This window comes from Cololabis saira, chromosome 5 (assembly GCF_033807715.1).
Source record: "Cololabis saira isolate AMF1-May2022 chromosome 5, fColSai1.1, whole genome shotgun sequence".
NCBI classification, from domain to species: Eukaryota; Metazoa; Chordata; class Actinopteri; order Beloniformes; family Belonidae; genus Cololabis; species Cololabis saira.
In genome coordinates, this window is record NC_084591.1 from 43,278,313 (window position 1) to 43,296,634 (window position 18,322).

Genomic DNA, 18,322 nt, shown 5'->3' on the forward strand with positions numbered 1-18,322 from the left:
CAGTTTTGTGTTGTAGCAGGGTTTTGATTTAGTGACTGAAAGTGACTGCACAGGTGTTCATGTTATTGTGAAAACTCCTTCAGTATCTCCAGCTCCAATCCTCCCTCTGGGTTAAAGTGAGACAAATAAATCCTCACCAATAGTGCCAGTCCACATAAGAAGAGTGCTGAGAGAGTAGCGAGGAGCCACAAGCCTCCCAGGGCTTCATTAGTTTTAATTCCTCTTACTCTGCTCCATCATGATTAACATTAGCCTTTTTACCCCCCCAGAGGACGAATATCGTCTCTCCCACGACCACTCGTCTTCACTCGCTGACAATCAAGTGAGCATTTAAATAATCTGCCCAACAAGTGACACATTACACACTTGCTGAGGGAAAAGACAAAGGGTTTGCTGAAATACAGTCAAGTGGCCTGAGATCAGCTGACCGGTGGTCACTGCTTGAGGTCTGAATCTCTGAAAATTGATGTGCACAAGTAAAAGAAGTGGTGACTTTATTTCCTTTGTATTATGTTGAGATTCTCTGATTGAAACTTGCAAATTACTGTAACTTCTTTGTCCATTAAAACTTTTTTCTCATTCCATTGGACTCGATATGAACTGAAACTAATCCCTTTTGTCTCACTTTCATCTTAATTACCAAAGGGAAGACCTCATTTGTGGAAACAGTCAAAACTGTGTTTCTTCTATCCATGTCTCGGCTCCATCTACTGCCTCATTACGCTCCAATTCAGGATGACTCATGTTGTGACACTTGGAATAATTATGCCATGAACAGAGGATGGTAATTAGAAAGAATATATGCGCCACAAGAAAGATATTTGTGGGTTCTTTTAGAGATGTACAAAGTTTTTTGTTTCCAACAGTGCCCTTGGGGTGTCTGTCTGCCTGCCTGCCTGTCTGTTACTGTAGCTGAGCTACTTGGGCATCAGCCATGTTAAATAACGCCTCGCCTCTAGCCAAGTATGTGTTGGCTCACAGAGAAAGCATCACAGCCGATAAACTGCTCAATGATGATTCAATGAACTCGGATTTTTTTTGTCAACAGTCAAAAGGAATCTTAAAGGAGCCTTCAAATTTTCACTAAACTGGTGCAGCAAAATGTCGACATCAGACGTTCTTCTGTGTTTTCCACGGCCACTTTCGAGCGTTACTTTGCTCAACTTATCACAGATCATTCTTAAAAGTTCAAAACACATCTCTGTTCCCTGTCCCGGGGGAAAGTTGAGTGTATTTACCCTTGTAATGACCTCTCTTTTGTTCTTTGTTTTTGTTGTACTTGATGAGATTGCTGTCAATCAAATGCTGAAGGACCAAAAAACGTCATATACACACCAACAGAAAAAATCTGCAAATAGGCATATAAATCTTACAGAAAAAAATATCAAATTATTAATAAAGGAAGAACTAATACAATTATTTGTGGTAGTATCGTGGTAGTATTTTTTGGATCTATGAACTACTGGGTCTTCTCCAGAGGTGGACAGAGTACTCGACCCCAGTACTTGAGTAAGAGTACAAATACTACTAGTCAAAATTTACTCCGTTACAAGTAAAAGTAGCTCAGTCAAAATATTACTCGAGTAAGAGTAGAAAAGTACTTGCTTTTAAAGGTACTTAAGTATTCAAAAGTAAATGCTTTTAAATTTACTTTAAGTAAAAGTAAGAGTAAGAGTAAATTTCAAAGCAGAGAGGTAGTTCTGCTTCGGCAGACACAATAAACATTTGAAAATAAATGTCTGTGGTTTGTCTGTGCCCTCGTTTTTTACTCGGTGGAACTCAAACATTGAGTTAAGATACGGCCAAGGATTTTGTGAAAGTCCCTGCTCCGAGTCCGGCTCATTATCAGACTCAGACGACTCAGCGGATTGTCTTTCTTCTCCTGACGCAGGCGTAGCCATTGTTGCAGCTCTGTCTTCACTTGTTGCAGCTCTGTCTTGACAAACGCAGGCTACTTTGGCGGTATGGTTTTGAGGAGGCTTGACGTATTTGCGCTTTACGTACATCCCAGTGGAGAGCGTGCACTGTGATAGGTCTCCTCCTTTGACAAAAACAGCTTGTGTCCAATAGGATTTTAGGGAAGAAGAAAAAAGAGCAGACCTGAAAGTAACGAGTACTTTTCAGCCTTCCTAGAAATTTACTCAAGTAAAAGTAAAAATATTTGTCTTGGAAATGTATTCAAGTAAGAGTAATAAGTACCAAAGAAATCTAATACTCAAGTAAAGTACAAATCCTCTGGATATGTACTTAAGTACAGTACTCAAGTAAATTTACTCTGTTACTGTCCGCCACTGGTCTTCTCCTCCTTTAATCTCTCTTTATATATAGTAGGTTAAGGGTGATTAGTACAGTGTCATCAGTTGGTAGATATTTAATCTCAATGATAGAAATGAACATTTTCAAAAGGAAATATTCAGTATATTTTTGTAGCCAGCTCACCTCATGTCTTGGACACTTAACATTCCTGAGTTTCCACCTAACTAACTGAGGCAAGACCACAATACAGTCATAATAACCCACAGGACAAACGTATCCCGTTCCAGAGCGACGGAGCACCAGGGATTTGGACGGATAAATGAAGACTCATCAGATTACTACATTTTTCCAATGCTCCAGAATTAAATCTTTACGCTCTTTAGAGGGTGTCAGACTTCAAGTTGCTGGCCACGCACGTGTCAGAGCATCTCATATAGGACACACAACACAAGCTGCCTGGCCGAGAACGTGCAGGAGCCACGAGTTTCCTGAGAGCTGTCAGAAAGATCAGCGTGTATGAACCCCCACTGTGGCTGTGGATTCTGCTGTGGTTGTAAATTCTGCTGTGGTTGTGGTTGTAGATGCTGCTGAAGATGTGGATGCTGTTGAAGATGTGGATGCTGCTGAAGATGTGGATGCTGTTGAAGATGTGGATGCTGCTGAAGATGTGGATGCTGTTGAAGATGTGGATGCTGCTGAAGATGTGGATGCTGCTGAAGATGTGGATGCTGCTGAAGATGTGGATTCTGCTGAAGATGTGGATGCTGCTGAAGATGTGGATGCTGCTGAAGATGTGGATGCTGCTGAAGATGTGGATTCTGCTGAAGATGTGGATGCTGTTGAAGATGTGGATGCTGCTGAAGATGTGGATGCTGCTGAAGATGTGGATGCTGTTGAAGATGTGGATGCTGTTGAAGATGTGGATGCTGCTGAAGATGTGGATGCTGCTGAAGATGTGGACTCTGCTGAAGATGTGGATGCTGCTGAAGATGTGGATGCTGCTGAAGATGTGGATGCTGTTGAAGATGTGGATGCTGTTGAAGATGTGGATGCTGTTGAAGATGTGGATGCTGCTGAAGATGTGGATGCTGCTGAAGATGTGGACTCTGCTGAAGATGTGGATGCTGCTGAAGATGTGGATGCTGCTGAAGATGTGGATGCTGTTGAAGATGTGGATGCTGTTGAAGATGTGGATGCTGTTGAAGATGTGGATGCTGCTGAAGATGTGGATGCTGTTGAAGATGTGGATGCTGCTGAAGATGTGGATGCTGTTGAAAATGCGGATGCTGCTGAAGATGTGGATGCTGCTGAAGATGTGGATGCTGTTGAAGATGTGGATGCTGCTGAAGATGTCGATGCTGCTGTGGTTGTGGTTGTGGTTGTGGATGATCCTGAAGTTGTGGTTGCGGTTGCAGCCGAGGTTGTGGTTGTGGTTGTGGATGGTGCTGTGGTTGTGGTGCAGCAGCAGCTCTTGAGCTCATAAGAAGGCCCTGCAGAAGGTGATTAAAGCTTCACAGAAAATAATTAACACACACCAACCAGTGTGTTTGTGCGCACACATGTGAGCTCCCCCGTTATATAATGATTATAAACTTTCCATTTTCCATTCTTACTTTTTTTTAACATTTTGTTATATTTACATTCACAAAGACAATCAAGAAATCTAACCGAGTTTTATTTTCAATGCTGTGAAGTCTGTTCATTTTCTGGTGTTTAGACTGTTGATTTTTCTGCTTCCCACAAAACATTTTTCTTGATATCATTAATCCATTAGAGGTTAAGAGGAAATCATACAACTGAGAACGAAATTAAATCAGTAAACACTGTTCACATGTATATCCAGCCGCTACTTTATATAAAAGACTGACATGGAGACACAAAGACGACAGGCAGCTGATTTTTCCCTCGTCTCCCTACTTGTGTTAATTATCTTTCTGCAGAATATAACATGCTATTGACCTCCTCTTTTAAAAACACTTGTTTGCTCTAATGTTACCAGTGTTAATTAGCAAACCAAGTAGGGTCCTAGAGGAGCATTTTCTCAAAAAGATGCAGCTTCAGGGGCCAAAAAATTAAGGAGATAAACAAAAACCAGATGAAGTCAGAAGGAAGCAAACCTGGATTGCAGCCAGTGAGACCAGTTTGTGGGTGTCAGAGCCACTTAGATCACAACAAAAAATCTGAATATGTTGAGCTTTCTGGATCTTACTTTAAAAACCATATAGCAATACATATGGAGTCAGAGTTGCAAACAGTTTTTAGGGGTGAGCTGTAATAGTCAAGTCTTTGATGAATCTTCAGAGAAAACTAGCTCTGATAGTTGTTGCAATAATCTAATAATCTCCAGCTTTGTTTCTGCTCAAACGAGCTACTGAGAAGACTCGCCTGATGCATGTGATGTCATCAACCCAGTTTGTCTGTCTGCAGAAACATCCCAAAGCATATACGGTGATTGCCATGGGTTGTAAAGCATATCTGCCTTTCCATTAAACTTCCAACTTTCCAGCAGTTGTGAAACATACATTAAAAAAAATCAGCGATAAAAAATATTCATTTACAGGTCAAGAAGGGGAAAAAAATTGTAATAACAAAAAATGAGGGCAAAATATTGTACTTTATTTGAATTTCTAAAAATAAAAATAAGCAAATCCAAGATGTATGCATACAGGCCCAAGTTAATACGCTGCTGTACCTGGCAGACTGATGGGAAACAAACAAACATGACTAAACAACATGCGAAGACTGTAAAAGACTGTAAAAGAGAAACATACAGTACATGTAGATCAAGGAGGCAAGACAGAAAATATACGTCTTGAAATTAAAAAATACACACTACTACTGGACAGAAACAGGAATCATTGTTTGCTCCCGATCTGGAAAATGTACATTGAATAAAATGTTATTCATATCCAGCAAAGCTAACTATATACCAACATGAACACCTAAAAATAAATAAGCAAGGACTCAGTACTCAACCCTGAATATATTTGAGCCAGAAGATGATACCTGATATATACAGTATGAAGATGAATGGACGAATAAAACAAACACATTTCCACAGTCACCAGTGACAGGGGCTGCTGACGTTCAACTGCTCAGCAGCAAACGCACCACTGCAATTTGGAGGGTTGGACACTTTTTTAGTCTATTAGTCAAACATACAGTTTGGATGTCTATCAGACTAGAATTTCATGATGGAAATGGAAAAAAGCTTCATCCTGCAAAGCTTGTCAGTCAACTGGGATATGAGACAGTTACCAACTGATTTTTTAAATTTGTGACTTTTTTGCCTCAATTAATCCAACCTGTCAGGTTTGACAGATATAAAAAACAACCATAATTGTGATTTTTGGTTCTGAATTTTCACCCTCGTGATTGTGTGACTGTCACGGTTTGGTCAGTTCCTGTTTTATTCTAAAACCCATGTCTGTGTTTCAGTTCTGTCTTGACTTCCCTGGTTCCCATCTGACCCAATTGTCTGCACCTTTGTCCCGTCGACCCTTCTGTGTGGGCCGCCCGATCGATCGGTCCCGATCACAGCATTTTCTAAACATCGGTATCGGCCAAAAAAGTATCGGGACATACCTAGTTATTAATGTTTTTAATATATATTCAATCGTTTTATATATCGTTGCATTTAACGTCACTTCCGGCCAGCGAAACTAACATGGTTTACATGTTTGAATTTTGAATTGTGTGTTTATATCTGTTCATGTTCATTAAGCTGCTGCTATTCATGTCATGCCATTCAGAATGTTGCACTAAGGTTAAGCCAAAAAGTATTTTAATTTTCTTGTGTTTGTGAGTTTGACTGGATGTCATTCAACTACCTCTTTTGAAGTTAAATGTATTTATTTTTGTTATTGCACTATTTTGCACTTTTTGTTTTAGATTGCACTTTCATGTTTTTACATTTTGTGTCACCAGAGCTGATAAGCTTTGTTGAAATAAATGCCCATGTTGTTCTCCAATGGACAAGAAAAGAAACTTGGGATAATTTAGTTTAAGTCCTCTTTTTCTTTTTTTTAATTCATTGCCAAAATGTATCTGATCGGGAAAAAGTATCGGAAATGTACCGGTATCGGGAGCCAAAAAAAGTGATCGGATCGGGAAAAATCGGGATCGGCAGATACTCAAACTCAAGTGATCGGGAGCTAAAAAATCCTGATCGGGACAACCCTAGTTTGCACACTCCGTGTGTCCCATCAGGTTTTTGGATTTTGGCTCTTGTGTTTTTTTTGTCAACCCTGCTCTGCAACACTTTTGGTTTGTTTTCGGCATAAATAAATCACCTTTTTGGAACTCCTGTCTCCCTGCGTCTCTCCTGCGCTTGGGTCCTAATCTACTTTATCTACTGACTTTGTTATTTTCTGCACCTGATCTGAAAATTTGTGCCTGGATTTTCTTGCAGCCCAAAAAACAAGCACGTACTGTAAGACTGATCGTTGACTGTGAAGTGTCAGTAGGAGAGTGGGCGTAGATTTTTTGTCTTGTTTCTCATTGTGACTGTGACGGAATGGCCAACTGCACAGGATAAACCCCAACTCTGACCCTGATCAGGAACAAGTGCAATGGAAAAATCCCTGAGCCTTTTTTACCTTCTTTTTTTTAATGGATGAACATCTTCCAAAAGCAGTTGTTCTATTTCAAGCAACATGTCAGAACTCATAGCAGACTTACAGTCAGTCTCAAGGAAGTTGTTGAGGAGCTGAAATAGCGGGAAGCTGTTCCAAGAGTCAACAGACTGGACCTGCAGAGCGGCATCCATGTCGGCTCTGTACAGAGACAGAAACGTCTCAGCATGTTCAGCCATGAGCTCTGGCCACCACGAAAAAGCCTGACAGAAATGGAAAGACACATTAGACCAGTTGAATCAGAGAAGACATGTTATAGTGTTTGCGTTCAAATAAATGACTCTCACGTTACGAAACCCACTAAACTGCAGTATTATTGCTTTCTAACTTATTTGGGAAAATAAAATGTGGATGATGAAGAAATCTCCACAGAAACAAATGTATAATAAAGCAAATAAAAACATCAAAGTGGATCTTGGGATGTTTTTTTTTTTTACCTCCTATATCTGTCAAACATACCCGTATTGACCACTGGGGTATTTTTTTTAACGCCATCTCAGTTACGTCATTGCTCACTTTAAGGCATGTATTTAAAAACTTGAAAACAATTAAGTATTAAAAAAAAAAGTGGATCTTGGGGCAGGACTGCTGGGTGGTAACCTCTTCCAGCAGTGATTACAGTTATTGCATCTACAAACAATTGCCTATTATAATCTTTAGCAAAGATTAAATCATGGTAAACATGACCAACCCATGACCATAGTGCTGTTACATTATAAAACAAGATATGTTTCTACTACTGCTGTCATTTACCAGATGCTTTTATCCAAAGCGACTTACATCCAAGAGAACAACACAGGCAAGAAATCATATTCTGCTCTTTCAGAAAGGATGTGCAGATTTTGAGGTGTTCATTTGTTGAAGTCCTGTCAGTTGAATGAAAAGTTTCTTGACATTAACCAGAAGGAAGATAGACCCTTTAATGGCCATGTTTCCCAGATTCGTAAGAAGCTCTTAAGCGCTAAGAGCCTTTTAGGAGCTTAAGAGAGAAAAGAAGGACGTATTTCCCAGAGTCGTTCTTAGCTTAAGAAGATCTTTCACTAAGAAGAAAACGTAAGATCGCTCGACCCACTCTTAACAGCCCTCTTAGCGACCAAACGCAAGAAAAATAGCAATATAAAAATCAAGAGTTGCCCATGTGCTCCTGTAGCTACATAAATAAAATGAATCCTAATTACTGTCACTCATTACGTTTTCACACACATTCGGCATCTGCATAAGTTTACAGTATCTATAAAAAGATCGACAACCCCTGTGCTACTTCAGATATCAGGGAAACTGACAAGTGTAATTGAACTCTGCCGGAGCCTCATCAAGAGAGGCTCCACCTACTAGTCTATATAAAGGCGTTGCTGAAGTCCACGTGTGTGACACAATGGTTGCAATACAGCATATTCTCGCTGCCAACCAACAGCGTCGCCGTGCGCAAAGCCAGATGGTTTACATGAATGCCTATGTGCGTCAGGAATTCTCCCCACTTAACGTGCTGTCAGACCGTGCTGCCCAGTCCAAGCACCGGCTTCCCCAATGCTTCCAATCAGATCCAATGCCTCATCACGCTAGTGTCAGCACACATTGAGTGTTTTTACGCAGCGGGGAGCTTCCTGGAGGTGGTGGGGGACGGCACCAGCCCCAGCAAGGCTTTGGTTTCACTGAGTCAGTACGTTTACATGCAGCAGTTCAATCGGATTTCTGATCGTATAAGACATTGTTCGGACGGAAACTGCATGTAAACACCTCAATCCGATCTATTTAAGACCTATTTCGGACCTATTTCGGACATTTAATGATCGGATAGCATAGAATTTTAACGCCATGTATACGGAGACATCGGATATTGCAGTCTGCGCATGCTCAAGAATTTCCTCTGGGGCATTCACCCGGAAGTGAAAGTTGTTTAAACACCTTTAAAAAGATTGCGAAAGAGATGGCAGAAGCTACATCAGGACACTGGAGCAGATCAAAATAAAGTGGAAAAATATACGGAAGGCGTACATTGGCGCCAAACAAAACAACCGTCAACCGGAAGTGGCTCTTTGTTGAAATGGTTACCATGGTTACAGCGCCACATAGCGTCACAGAGTCAGCCATGCTCTGGACATTTATCCCATTCTCTGAACAGCATGTAAACTCAGACAAGTGATTGGGTCTCCTGGATGTCTTTATCTGATACGATCAGAAATCCGATCTCTTTGCTGCATGTAAACGTACTGAGTGTGGTAGCCCTGACACAGCTCCTCCTCTGCCAGGCCCGGACACACATCAGAATGCCCACCAAACGGGACGAGGGTCCGCCAGTTCCACCATGGATTTCATACCATGGCTGGGATCATCTGGGTGATTGGTGTCGTGGATGGCACACTGATCCAATCCACAATCCCTCTCTGGTGGATCCGTGCTGGATTGGGAGGAAACATTACGCAGCCATCATCACTCAGGTGGCAGTGGTCCGCGATGGCCTCATCACAGACATCGTTGCCCGGTGGCCAGGAGGCCCACACGACAGCTTTGTGTGGGCCGACTCAGCTGTGGGGCAGAAAGCTGGCAGAGGTGGGTTCTTCCTCGGGGACGGTGGCTAACCTCTCCGGAGTTACCTCATGACACCGATAACTATCCCAGCAACACCACAGGAGGAGAGGTTCAGTGGCGACCATAGGGCGTTGTGTGTGATTTATGCACTGATAAAGTGGTTGGTAATCGATTTGCCTGGCATTGATCGATTTAGTTCCAGCACCACGGCGGTGGACAGCTCCCACTAAGAGCTTCTTAAGAAGCTTCTTTGGCAGGATCTTAAGAAGGCACTGAAGAACGCGTCTGGGAAAAACACCCCTATCTTAGCGCTCCTTTTTAGCCTTCTTAAGTCCTTAAGTCCTTAACTATCGAATCTGGGAAACGCAGCCAATGTCAGTCTGATGATTTTGATTAAAAGATTTTCTGTGGTGAAAAGCCTGAAAGTAATATATATATATATATATATATATATATATATATATATATATATATATATATATATATATATATATATATATATATATATATATATATATATATATATACTTTTATCAGAGACTTATCATTTTTTTTATTCCCATTCTCTATCCTTTTATCCATTTTAATCATTATTCTCCCTTCTTAATTTTTTTTAATATGTTTCCTTGATCAGAAAACCTGAATCTATTCATTCAAATTGGCAGTTATATTCCTGACTATACTTTCATGTGCCTCTTGTTACATCTAATCATCTTTTTTTCCTTTACTTCTGCATTTCAACAACTATTTACTAGCAGCCGTTATTGAAATTGATGTATTGAAAAGACAGTTTGAAGTGCAGAAGAAACGTCAATGCTGTTTGTTGACAGTAGCAGGAAACTGAAAAGACGCATTTGAAATGTCGGATGATTCAGCCTTCAAGGCCACAAGTATGAGGCACCGCCGTGTAATTTCTCTTCTCCCCCTCACCCCTTTTCTGCTTCCTCTTCCATTGAACACAAATACTGGCATCAGTATATCAGCACATGCTTCGAAGCTGGTTGCACTTTTCTCTCCGAGGTCCTTCAGCCATTAATAGCGCGGGTCACGCGAGCAGATGGACCTCGGTCCACCGAGGAGTCACACAGCCTTGATGCTCTCTAGACAGAGTGAAAAGGCAGGTACTTTCACAGAAACACCCGTGGCCTTTCCTGACCTCTTTTTTTGGTTTAAATTCATCCAACAGTCAGAGCAGGTACATTTCTGTCTGTTCACTTGGACACGAGCAGCTTTTAACAGCTCATACATCTTAATCACATTTTACTCATCAACACTTTGAAATACACGAAACACAGACGTAGCAACTGAACCTGCATCTAAGTACATCCATTCCATCTTTTTTTACACTGACAAGGAGGAAAATAGAAACTTTAATGCCAAATGGAAGGCCAATCTCTACAAATTGATTCAGATTCTTGGCATGTATAAATGCAACTATCTTAACATGAAGTGTTAACTAAAGCTGCCCCGGTATTAGGTCAAAATGTGGTTCTCATTAGATTTTATGTATAGAAATGATTAAAATAAAACTCACAGATGTGACTAGGGCTGAACGATTTTTGAAAATAATCTAATTGCGATTTTTTTCCTCAATATTGCGATTGTGATTTAATATGCGATTATTTTTCAACTACACAAGCAATAAATCATTCTGTTTTATAATAAACAATGTCAGATTTATTTAAAGCACAGATTACAACAATAAAGCAAACAAATCTGTGGCTTTACCTCTTTAACACGTCTACACACGTCTGTATACACGAGTGTTATGGGTCGTTCTCTGAACCCAATCGCACGACACCAAACCAGGTTAAACTTTAGCCAAAACGAGGTGTAGTTTAATAGAAAAACACAGAAAAACTTCCACAGGGAACAAAAAAACCCTTCCTCACCGGGAACTCAGAATTTCTTCACAAATAACTCAAAAATCACAGGAAGAAAAAAACCACCAGCAAACTAACAAAACAAACCAACAAAGCTCAACAAAGAGTTAACAAAAAGAACCAGCAATGAACAACTGGCAGCCCCGCTCTTAAACCTCCTGATGAGCTGACGGGCTGCAGGTTCAGGCTCACAGCCGGACTCAAGGCTGATTTATGGTTCCGCGTTACACCAACGCAGAGCCTACGGCGTAGGGAACGCGGCGACACGCACACTCTGCGTCGATTTAACGCAGAACCATAATTCAGACTTCACTGTCCGCCGATGCACGCCCGGCTCGTCGCCGCGCGCAGCTCCTCGCCACGCCGACTCCGCGCTCATATATTTAATAAATATATAAAGCCCATATATTCATAAAGCCCCGCCTGGCCGAGCCCTAACGCCGAGACCATGGTAGATAAGTTACGCTGCACCGCTCTGCTCACTCGCACATCACGTGACCAGATCACATGACTGGTCAAATCGCAGCCTTCGCGGTTAGAAAATCTCGTTTTATCACATCGCGATAATATCCCAAATGCAATTAATCGTTCAGCCCTAGATGTGACTGTTTCATATCGAGAAAAGTGAGAGCGGTGATATGAGCTCTATTGTAGAAATGCTCATGATTGACTTGTGTAAACTCAAACTTACTCAAACTTTATTTATTTATATAGCACCAAATCATACAATACAAATGTAATACATGGTACTTTACACGCAGAATAAAATAAGTAAGTTTAATAGTGTAACTGTATAATGTTGTCATAAATGCTGAGCAATATTTGGTTTGATATCTGGAAAAAACAAAAATTGTGGTGAGCAATCCCCAGCTTTAAAAAATCTGACTGCATTTTTCTTATGGTCTGGCGATGCTGGTATTAGATAATCAAGTAGGAATGCAGAGGCACAACAAAAATGTAGAAGAGAAGAAAGAGAGGGAGGTAAGATAAAGAAAAGCAGGAAATTAAATAAAGTGATGAAGAGAAGTGAAAAAAGAAAAAAGAAAAAATGTAAACCACTGAGTGAGCAAAACAGAAAATTGATAAAGAAAAAAGAGATTTGGAAGAAGTGATTAACTTAAAAAAAGGTGTTGTGCTTCTACTAAAGAAAAGGTTTCTTTGTTTCACAAGTAGAAGAGTGTTTGCGCTGTAAAGGGCTGATGTGCTTATTGTCCCTCCCAAGGACATCCATTGCTCTAAATTCTCCCTTCAATTAATGATGTGTCAACAAATGTTTGAAAGTCTAATTACTGAATACTTTCAAAGGTGAAGTGGATTGTTCCATCAGAGACACTGGCAGTTTTCAAAGCCAAGAAATAAATGGAAGAAAGAAAGGAGGTCAACTTTGAGAATGAATGTGAGCACACAAGATTTATCTTCTCATTACAAGCAAAAAAATCTTGTTCCATTGGCAGATTTTTTCTACTTATTTTAAGTGAAAATTTACTTGAAACAGGTGAAAATTGTCAAACAACAAGTTATTTTTCTGGTAATGGCCGGGTTTCCCAGATCCAACCTCTCTTAAGGATTTAAGAGAGGTTCAAAGAAGGTTTCAACTAAGAAGGTACCCTAAGATACGGGTGTTTCCCAGATGACTTCTTAACACCGTCCTTTAGTTTCGCTCTTTCAGAAGCTCTTTGGAGGAGCTGTCCGGTTCTGAAACCAAATCAATCGATGCCAGGCAAATCGATCACCGATCACTATCAGCGCATTTTCACACGCAGCACTGCTGCCTAACGCACTAATTCCCTGCTGTGCGTTACAATGAAAAATTAAGATGATAAATATAATTCAATGACCCTTCTTCATGATGAAAACATGACTGCAACTAAATAAGAAGTAGTCTTGGTAAGAGAACAATGAGGAAATGTATTGTTTTTACTAAATGTGAAAGATGGACGACAGGAGAAATGAACTTAACGATCATTCAGCATATAGGACCACGTTGTATCCTCCTGACTAGTAAAACAGAATCCTTCAACTCAAAAAAATATTCTGAAGTTTATAAAGCTGCTTGACCGTTTTCACTATTGCATTAATGAACGTTGTATTTGCGGATGTTTGGAGACACAGCGGGTGTGGAGACCAGTGTTGGGACTAACGTTATTTAGTAACGCGTTACAGTAACGCCGTTAGTTTTGCGGTAACTAATACTCTAACGCATTACTTTTTAAATTCAGTCACGCAATTACCGCTACCAAACGGTGCGGTACTCCGTTATTTCTGCAGCTACAGTGAAGCTTTTTTTCCCCACACGCGGAGACCGGAGGAAACGTAGTGGGCGTTCAAAAACATGACGGTCATGAGCCAAGAGAAGGCGAGTTTCTCAACGTGGAATTACAGAAATCCCTGGTTTTTCGCAGGGGTTATGTTCCAAAAAGAACCCGTGATAATTGAAATTCTTTTTACAATTATTATAGAAGGCTTCAAATTGCGGAGATCAGCACGCACGTATGTACGCATGTATGTAGCACGTACGTATCTCGCACGTATTTCACTGCTCTTCTGATGCTGCTGCATCCCGACTCGCGCTGTAGCCTCATTTTATCCTAAACCCTGCAGTGTAGCTGTGTTTTTTCAAGAGAAGAAAATAGTTATGGTTGTCTTCGCCCTTTTTTCTTCTGGGCAAAAAGATTGTTATAAACCGACATGCTACCATTGGTTATTATATTTGAGGACTGTAATGAACGATTCATCAAAGGCTCCTGTTCTTCAGCTGCTGCTGAAGCTCATTGGCCGTTCTCAGCTTGTTGCTAAGCAACCAACGTTATTGATACAGGAAGTGAAGAAGCGGGGAGACTGTTAAGAATGCAGAACAAGATGCACAATGTAAATCCATACAGTACCTGCCAGTGGGACCAGATTTATCTTCTCATTACAAGCAAAAAAATCTTGTTCCACTGGCAGATTTTTCTACTTTTTTTAAGTGAAAATCTACTTGAAACAGGTGAAAATTGTCAAATAACAAGTTATTTTTCTGGTAATGACACTTGTTTTAGGTGTAATGAGATTTGTTTGACTAAAAATGAGACATTTTAACTAGAAATAAACAAATATTCTTGGTAAGATTTTGAGTTTTTGCAGTGTAAGCTTTCTCCTGGCAACACTTCCAAACATGCCATATCGTTTGGTCTCTTTCTAAATGCATAGTAATGAACTTTCACATTTAACATGGTAACCACCGTAGAATGTGGTTGTTTTTTTATTTTTAATCTTTTTAACAAGTTGTCTGGGGATTGAACAGCCAGGTTTGGGGGGTAAACTTGCATCTGTGTTCCTTCCTAGGAGGATCAAGGATCATCTCAAACATTTCTCATTTCTCAATAGTTCTAATGGACTCTGTGGCAGGGTGGAGGAGCAGCCACTCAGCCGATTGGGCACACCTGTGCTCAATCGGCCTCTCCACCCTGCAAGAGGTCTGCTGGGAGAAGGTTCTGCTGGTGCACGTGTGGCTGTGTGATTGAATAAAGAGTTCCTACACTAAACCCTGTGTCCTCTGTCCTGTCGGCCGGCCCCAGTGGCAACGAGCTTGCTACAGACTCCAAATAGTTTGGAAATGGTTTTGTGACTCTGCCCAGATTGGTGGGCAGCTTCTCTGAGTTCAATGCCGATGTCTTTCCTCCTTGGCATTGTAGTCATTCACATGTGAATGACTCAGAACACAGCAAATCTTCTGCTTTTATATAGATGCTCACACGTACCGTTGATTAGTTAATCAAGTGAATTTGATTGCCAGCACCTGACTCCTACTTTCCCTTTCAATTCCTAACGAGGGTAAAGGTTCTCTTACCTGTAGGCCCCATTGGGAGTGGAAGTGTTGTGGTTACTTTTCAGCTGTTTTGTTCCAAGCTCAGGTCTCACAAAAGGAGCAGAAGCAGAATGCTTACATGCGCTGCCTGATTGGATTTATTTGTAAAACGACGACTCTCCCCAAATGTAGTCTGCTCATTTAAAAATGTATATCTTGTAGGGATTTCAAATAAAACGTTTATCAACTTCTAAACTTAACCTCTCTTTGTACATAGCTCAAATATCTCCTGAATCTTCTAAAACCCACCTGAATTGACTGACTGTCAATTCCAAGCCAAAGGTTAACATTTGAGTAAAGAGGGCTGTGTGTTTTATTTCTTTTTTTGGCTTTCTGAGGATGAGCAAAGGATATGAGCTCCATTACAAAAAATGATTATTATAACCAATAAATAACAAAAATTAAATGAAATAAAGAATCAATGTAAAACTAAAGTCATCTAGGTCTTTACATGGTGGAAATAGTTTAAACATCCATTCACCATGACACACAGAGAGACCAACTATGCGAAAGGAGGATGACAGAAACCAAACAACCAGCTTACCTCTCTTCCCTTTCCATGGAAGGAGAAAAAAAGAAGAAATGTAAAATGACAGTGAGATCAAAATACAAGTTTAGCCTTAATTGATATTTTACTAAGAATGTGTTTGTATCTGTTTTGGAGGCATGGGTCTTCCTAGAACTGGTGCAACTCTGTCTCGCAGTCTGGTCCCTGATGTGAAGTAACGTTAGACGTAACCTTCTGTAGATAAAAGCTGCGGGGTTCATTCCCTATTTTATACATTGCTGACTCAAAAAAAACATAGATACATAAAAAAAAAAAATGAAGGAAATGTTGGGAATATCAAAAATACAATGAGCACGCTGTTTACAATAACATTTCCACATTTAAGCTTGAACAGATTGTGGCAGAGCTCTAAAAAAATCTTTTAATTTGTAGTTAACATCACATCGGAAGCTCGGAGCAGAGATCTGCTGGTCGCCATGGCAGCGGCAGAGCTCGGTATGTTATTAATACTGTAGAAACAGATGCCTGAGTGTCGAGCTGCCACTTAAGGCCGAAACAAATGCCACATCTCAACACCTATGATTGATCAGTTTTACACCTTGGCACCAAACTCTACGCATATGGGCCGTGGGCGTTGTTTTCATCGTGTCTCTGCGGTGGAAGTAATGCAACACCACCACTTGCCGTGTCATCTACCACTTTAGTGTGATTGCTGCCAACTGAAGTGAAGGAAGAAACCGGGTAGAGCTGCGGAAAGTGATCAAGCATGTAAATGAAATGATCAAGTGACTCGTGCTGGGTTCACTTTTAAAAAAAAAGAAAAAAACAACTAAGTTTCTGCCGTAAAGAAACTCAAAAGGATTTTTTTTTTTCCAAAGGTAAACTGTTCTTGTTAGAAATCCAAAACACTTTCAGATTGGAGGCCAGGGAGTCACAAAGCAGACTTTCTGTCAGAACAAGAACAACGTGACAATAAAATAATACAAGGGTAAAAAGAATACCAAAATGTTATTTCTTTTAATGTTAGTGTTTTTTTTTTTTACTGCGATTAAACTGAATGCTCCCAAACATTTAGGGTTAAATTATGAATAAATGTACAAATAATAGCAATGACCCGCTCATTTCAGCCTGTACAACATAGGATTTTGTTGCTTGAATGAGTTGCTTGAGTTTGAATTTGTCTGAAGATTTAGATGTTTATTTATAAGATTAATTCCTCAAAAAGTAAATCAAAATAAACTGGAATGAAAATGACAGTTTTTTCTCTTAGTGGCAGACATATAGTTAAAGCTGTAAAAGACAATCTGTCTTACCTGATGAATAAAATAAATAAATATTAACCTGCCTACTGATAACTCAAAAGCTGAAAAGAATACCTCAGAGTGGTGTTCATCGTTCTGCTGCAGGACTTCAATGCAGAGCTCTCCCAACCTCATCATGTCCTCCAGTCTTTTTTCTGGTGTGTCTTGAGGGTCAACTAAAAGTTAGAAGAGAGGAGAAATATGTACAATACTGATTTGTTTCTTGAAAACTGACTTTCAAACATGACCTTTCCTCATACTTGCTACGCTCTCAGAGTGCAAGTTTACTTGTAGTTCCTAGAAGGCCAAAATGTATTTTTGGAGCTTTAAATACATAACATCTGCAGACGTCTATGAACTAAAGCTGTTGTAAAGAAGAGTGGGCTGAAATTCCAGCACAATAATGTGAAAAACTGAAAGGCACCATTACCATGGAACCAACTTCTAATTTGGGTTAAGGAGGCTGACACCACCTCCATCTTTAAAACCAAACTTAAAACGTTAGTGTTTAGTAAAACCTCTAGTTAGTGTGAACTCTAGTGTGTTAGGGCCAGTAGTCATACCTGCAGCCTAAAGACTAAAGCAGCTGGTCTTAAACAGAGCTTCATCCTAGATATGCTGCTATAGAGCTACGCTGCAGGGGGATGAATGAATGAATGAATGAATGAATGAATGAATGAATGGTCTTTATTTCGACAAGTACAAGTTATTTTACAAAACAAAATGAAAAAAGTAAAATAAACATTGCTTTTGCCGAAAAGGTGTAGGCTGAAGCCGTAGCTTATAGTGCCGACCCTTTTTGTCTTGTGATCAGCTTAAATCTGAAACATTAGTATTACTTCGAGGAAACAAATAATGCATAAAGAAGACAAAAATAAATAAGACAAAATATAAAATTGACGTTTCACATTCTAGAATGTTTTTGATAATATACTTTATAGTTATAGTGTTTTATATTTATTTAAAATATTTTCTTTAAACATTTCCTTAAACTTGTAGATAGAACTGCACATTTTTAGGTCGTTGTCACAACTATTCCATATTTCTCTTGCCTTAATTGATGTACATCTCTTTTTAATATTTATTCTTGCTGTCGTCGTCTCAAACATGAGTTTCCCCCTCAGGTCATAGCGGGTTTCTTTAATTTGGAACAAATCCTGAATGCAGTTTGGAAGCAGTTTCTGCTGGGCTTTAAAAGGCAAATAGAACAGTTTTCTGCTCTACTATATCATGGAATCATGGAGTATTATATTTAATAAAGAGATTATTTGTTGGTTCATAATAGTCAGATCTATTAATTATCCTTAAAGCTCTTTTCTGTTATAAGAAAATAGGGTTTATATTTGTTTTATAGGTGTTACCCC

At 39.9% G+C, this 18,322-nt stretch overlaps 1 protein-coding gene across 3 annotated transcripts in view; it reads right to left on the bottom strand.

Annotated features, from left to right (window-relative positions):
• cadps2 (Ca++-dependent secretion activator 2) overlaps nt 1-18,322 on the bottom strand; it is a 290,724-nt gene that overhangs the window by 85,050 nt on the left and 187,352 nt on the right. For all 3 annotated transcript variants that reach the window (XM_061722218.1, XM_061722219.1, XM_061722217.1), the window contains exons 17-18: nt 17,034-17,134; nt 6,937-7,093 (exon numbers count right to left, since the gene is read on the bottom strand). In XM_061722218.1, coding sequence (XP_061578202.1) covers nt 6,937-7,093; nt 17,034-17,134 — 258 coding nt within the window. The remainder of the gene's footprint in view (nt 1-6,936; nt 7,094-17,033; nt 17,135-18,322) is intronic.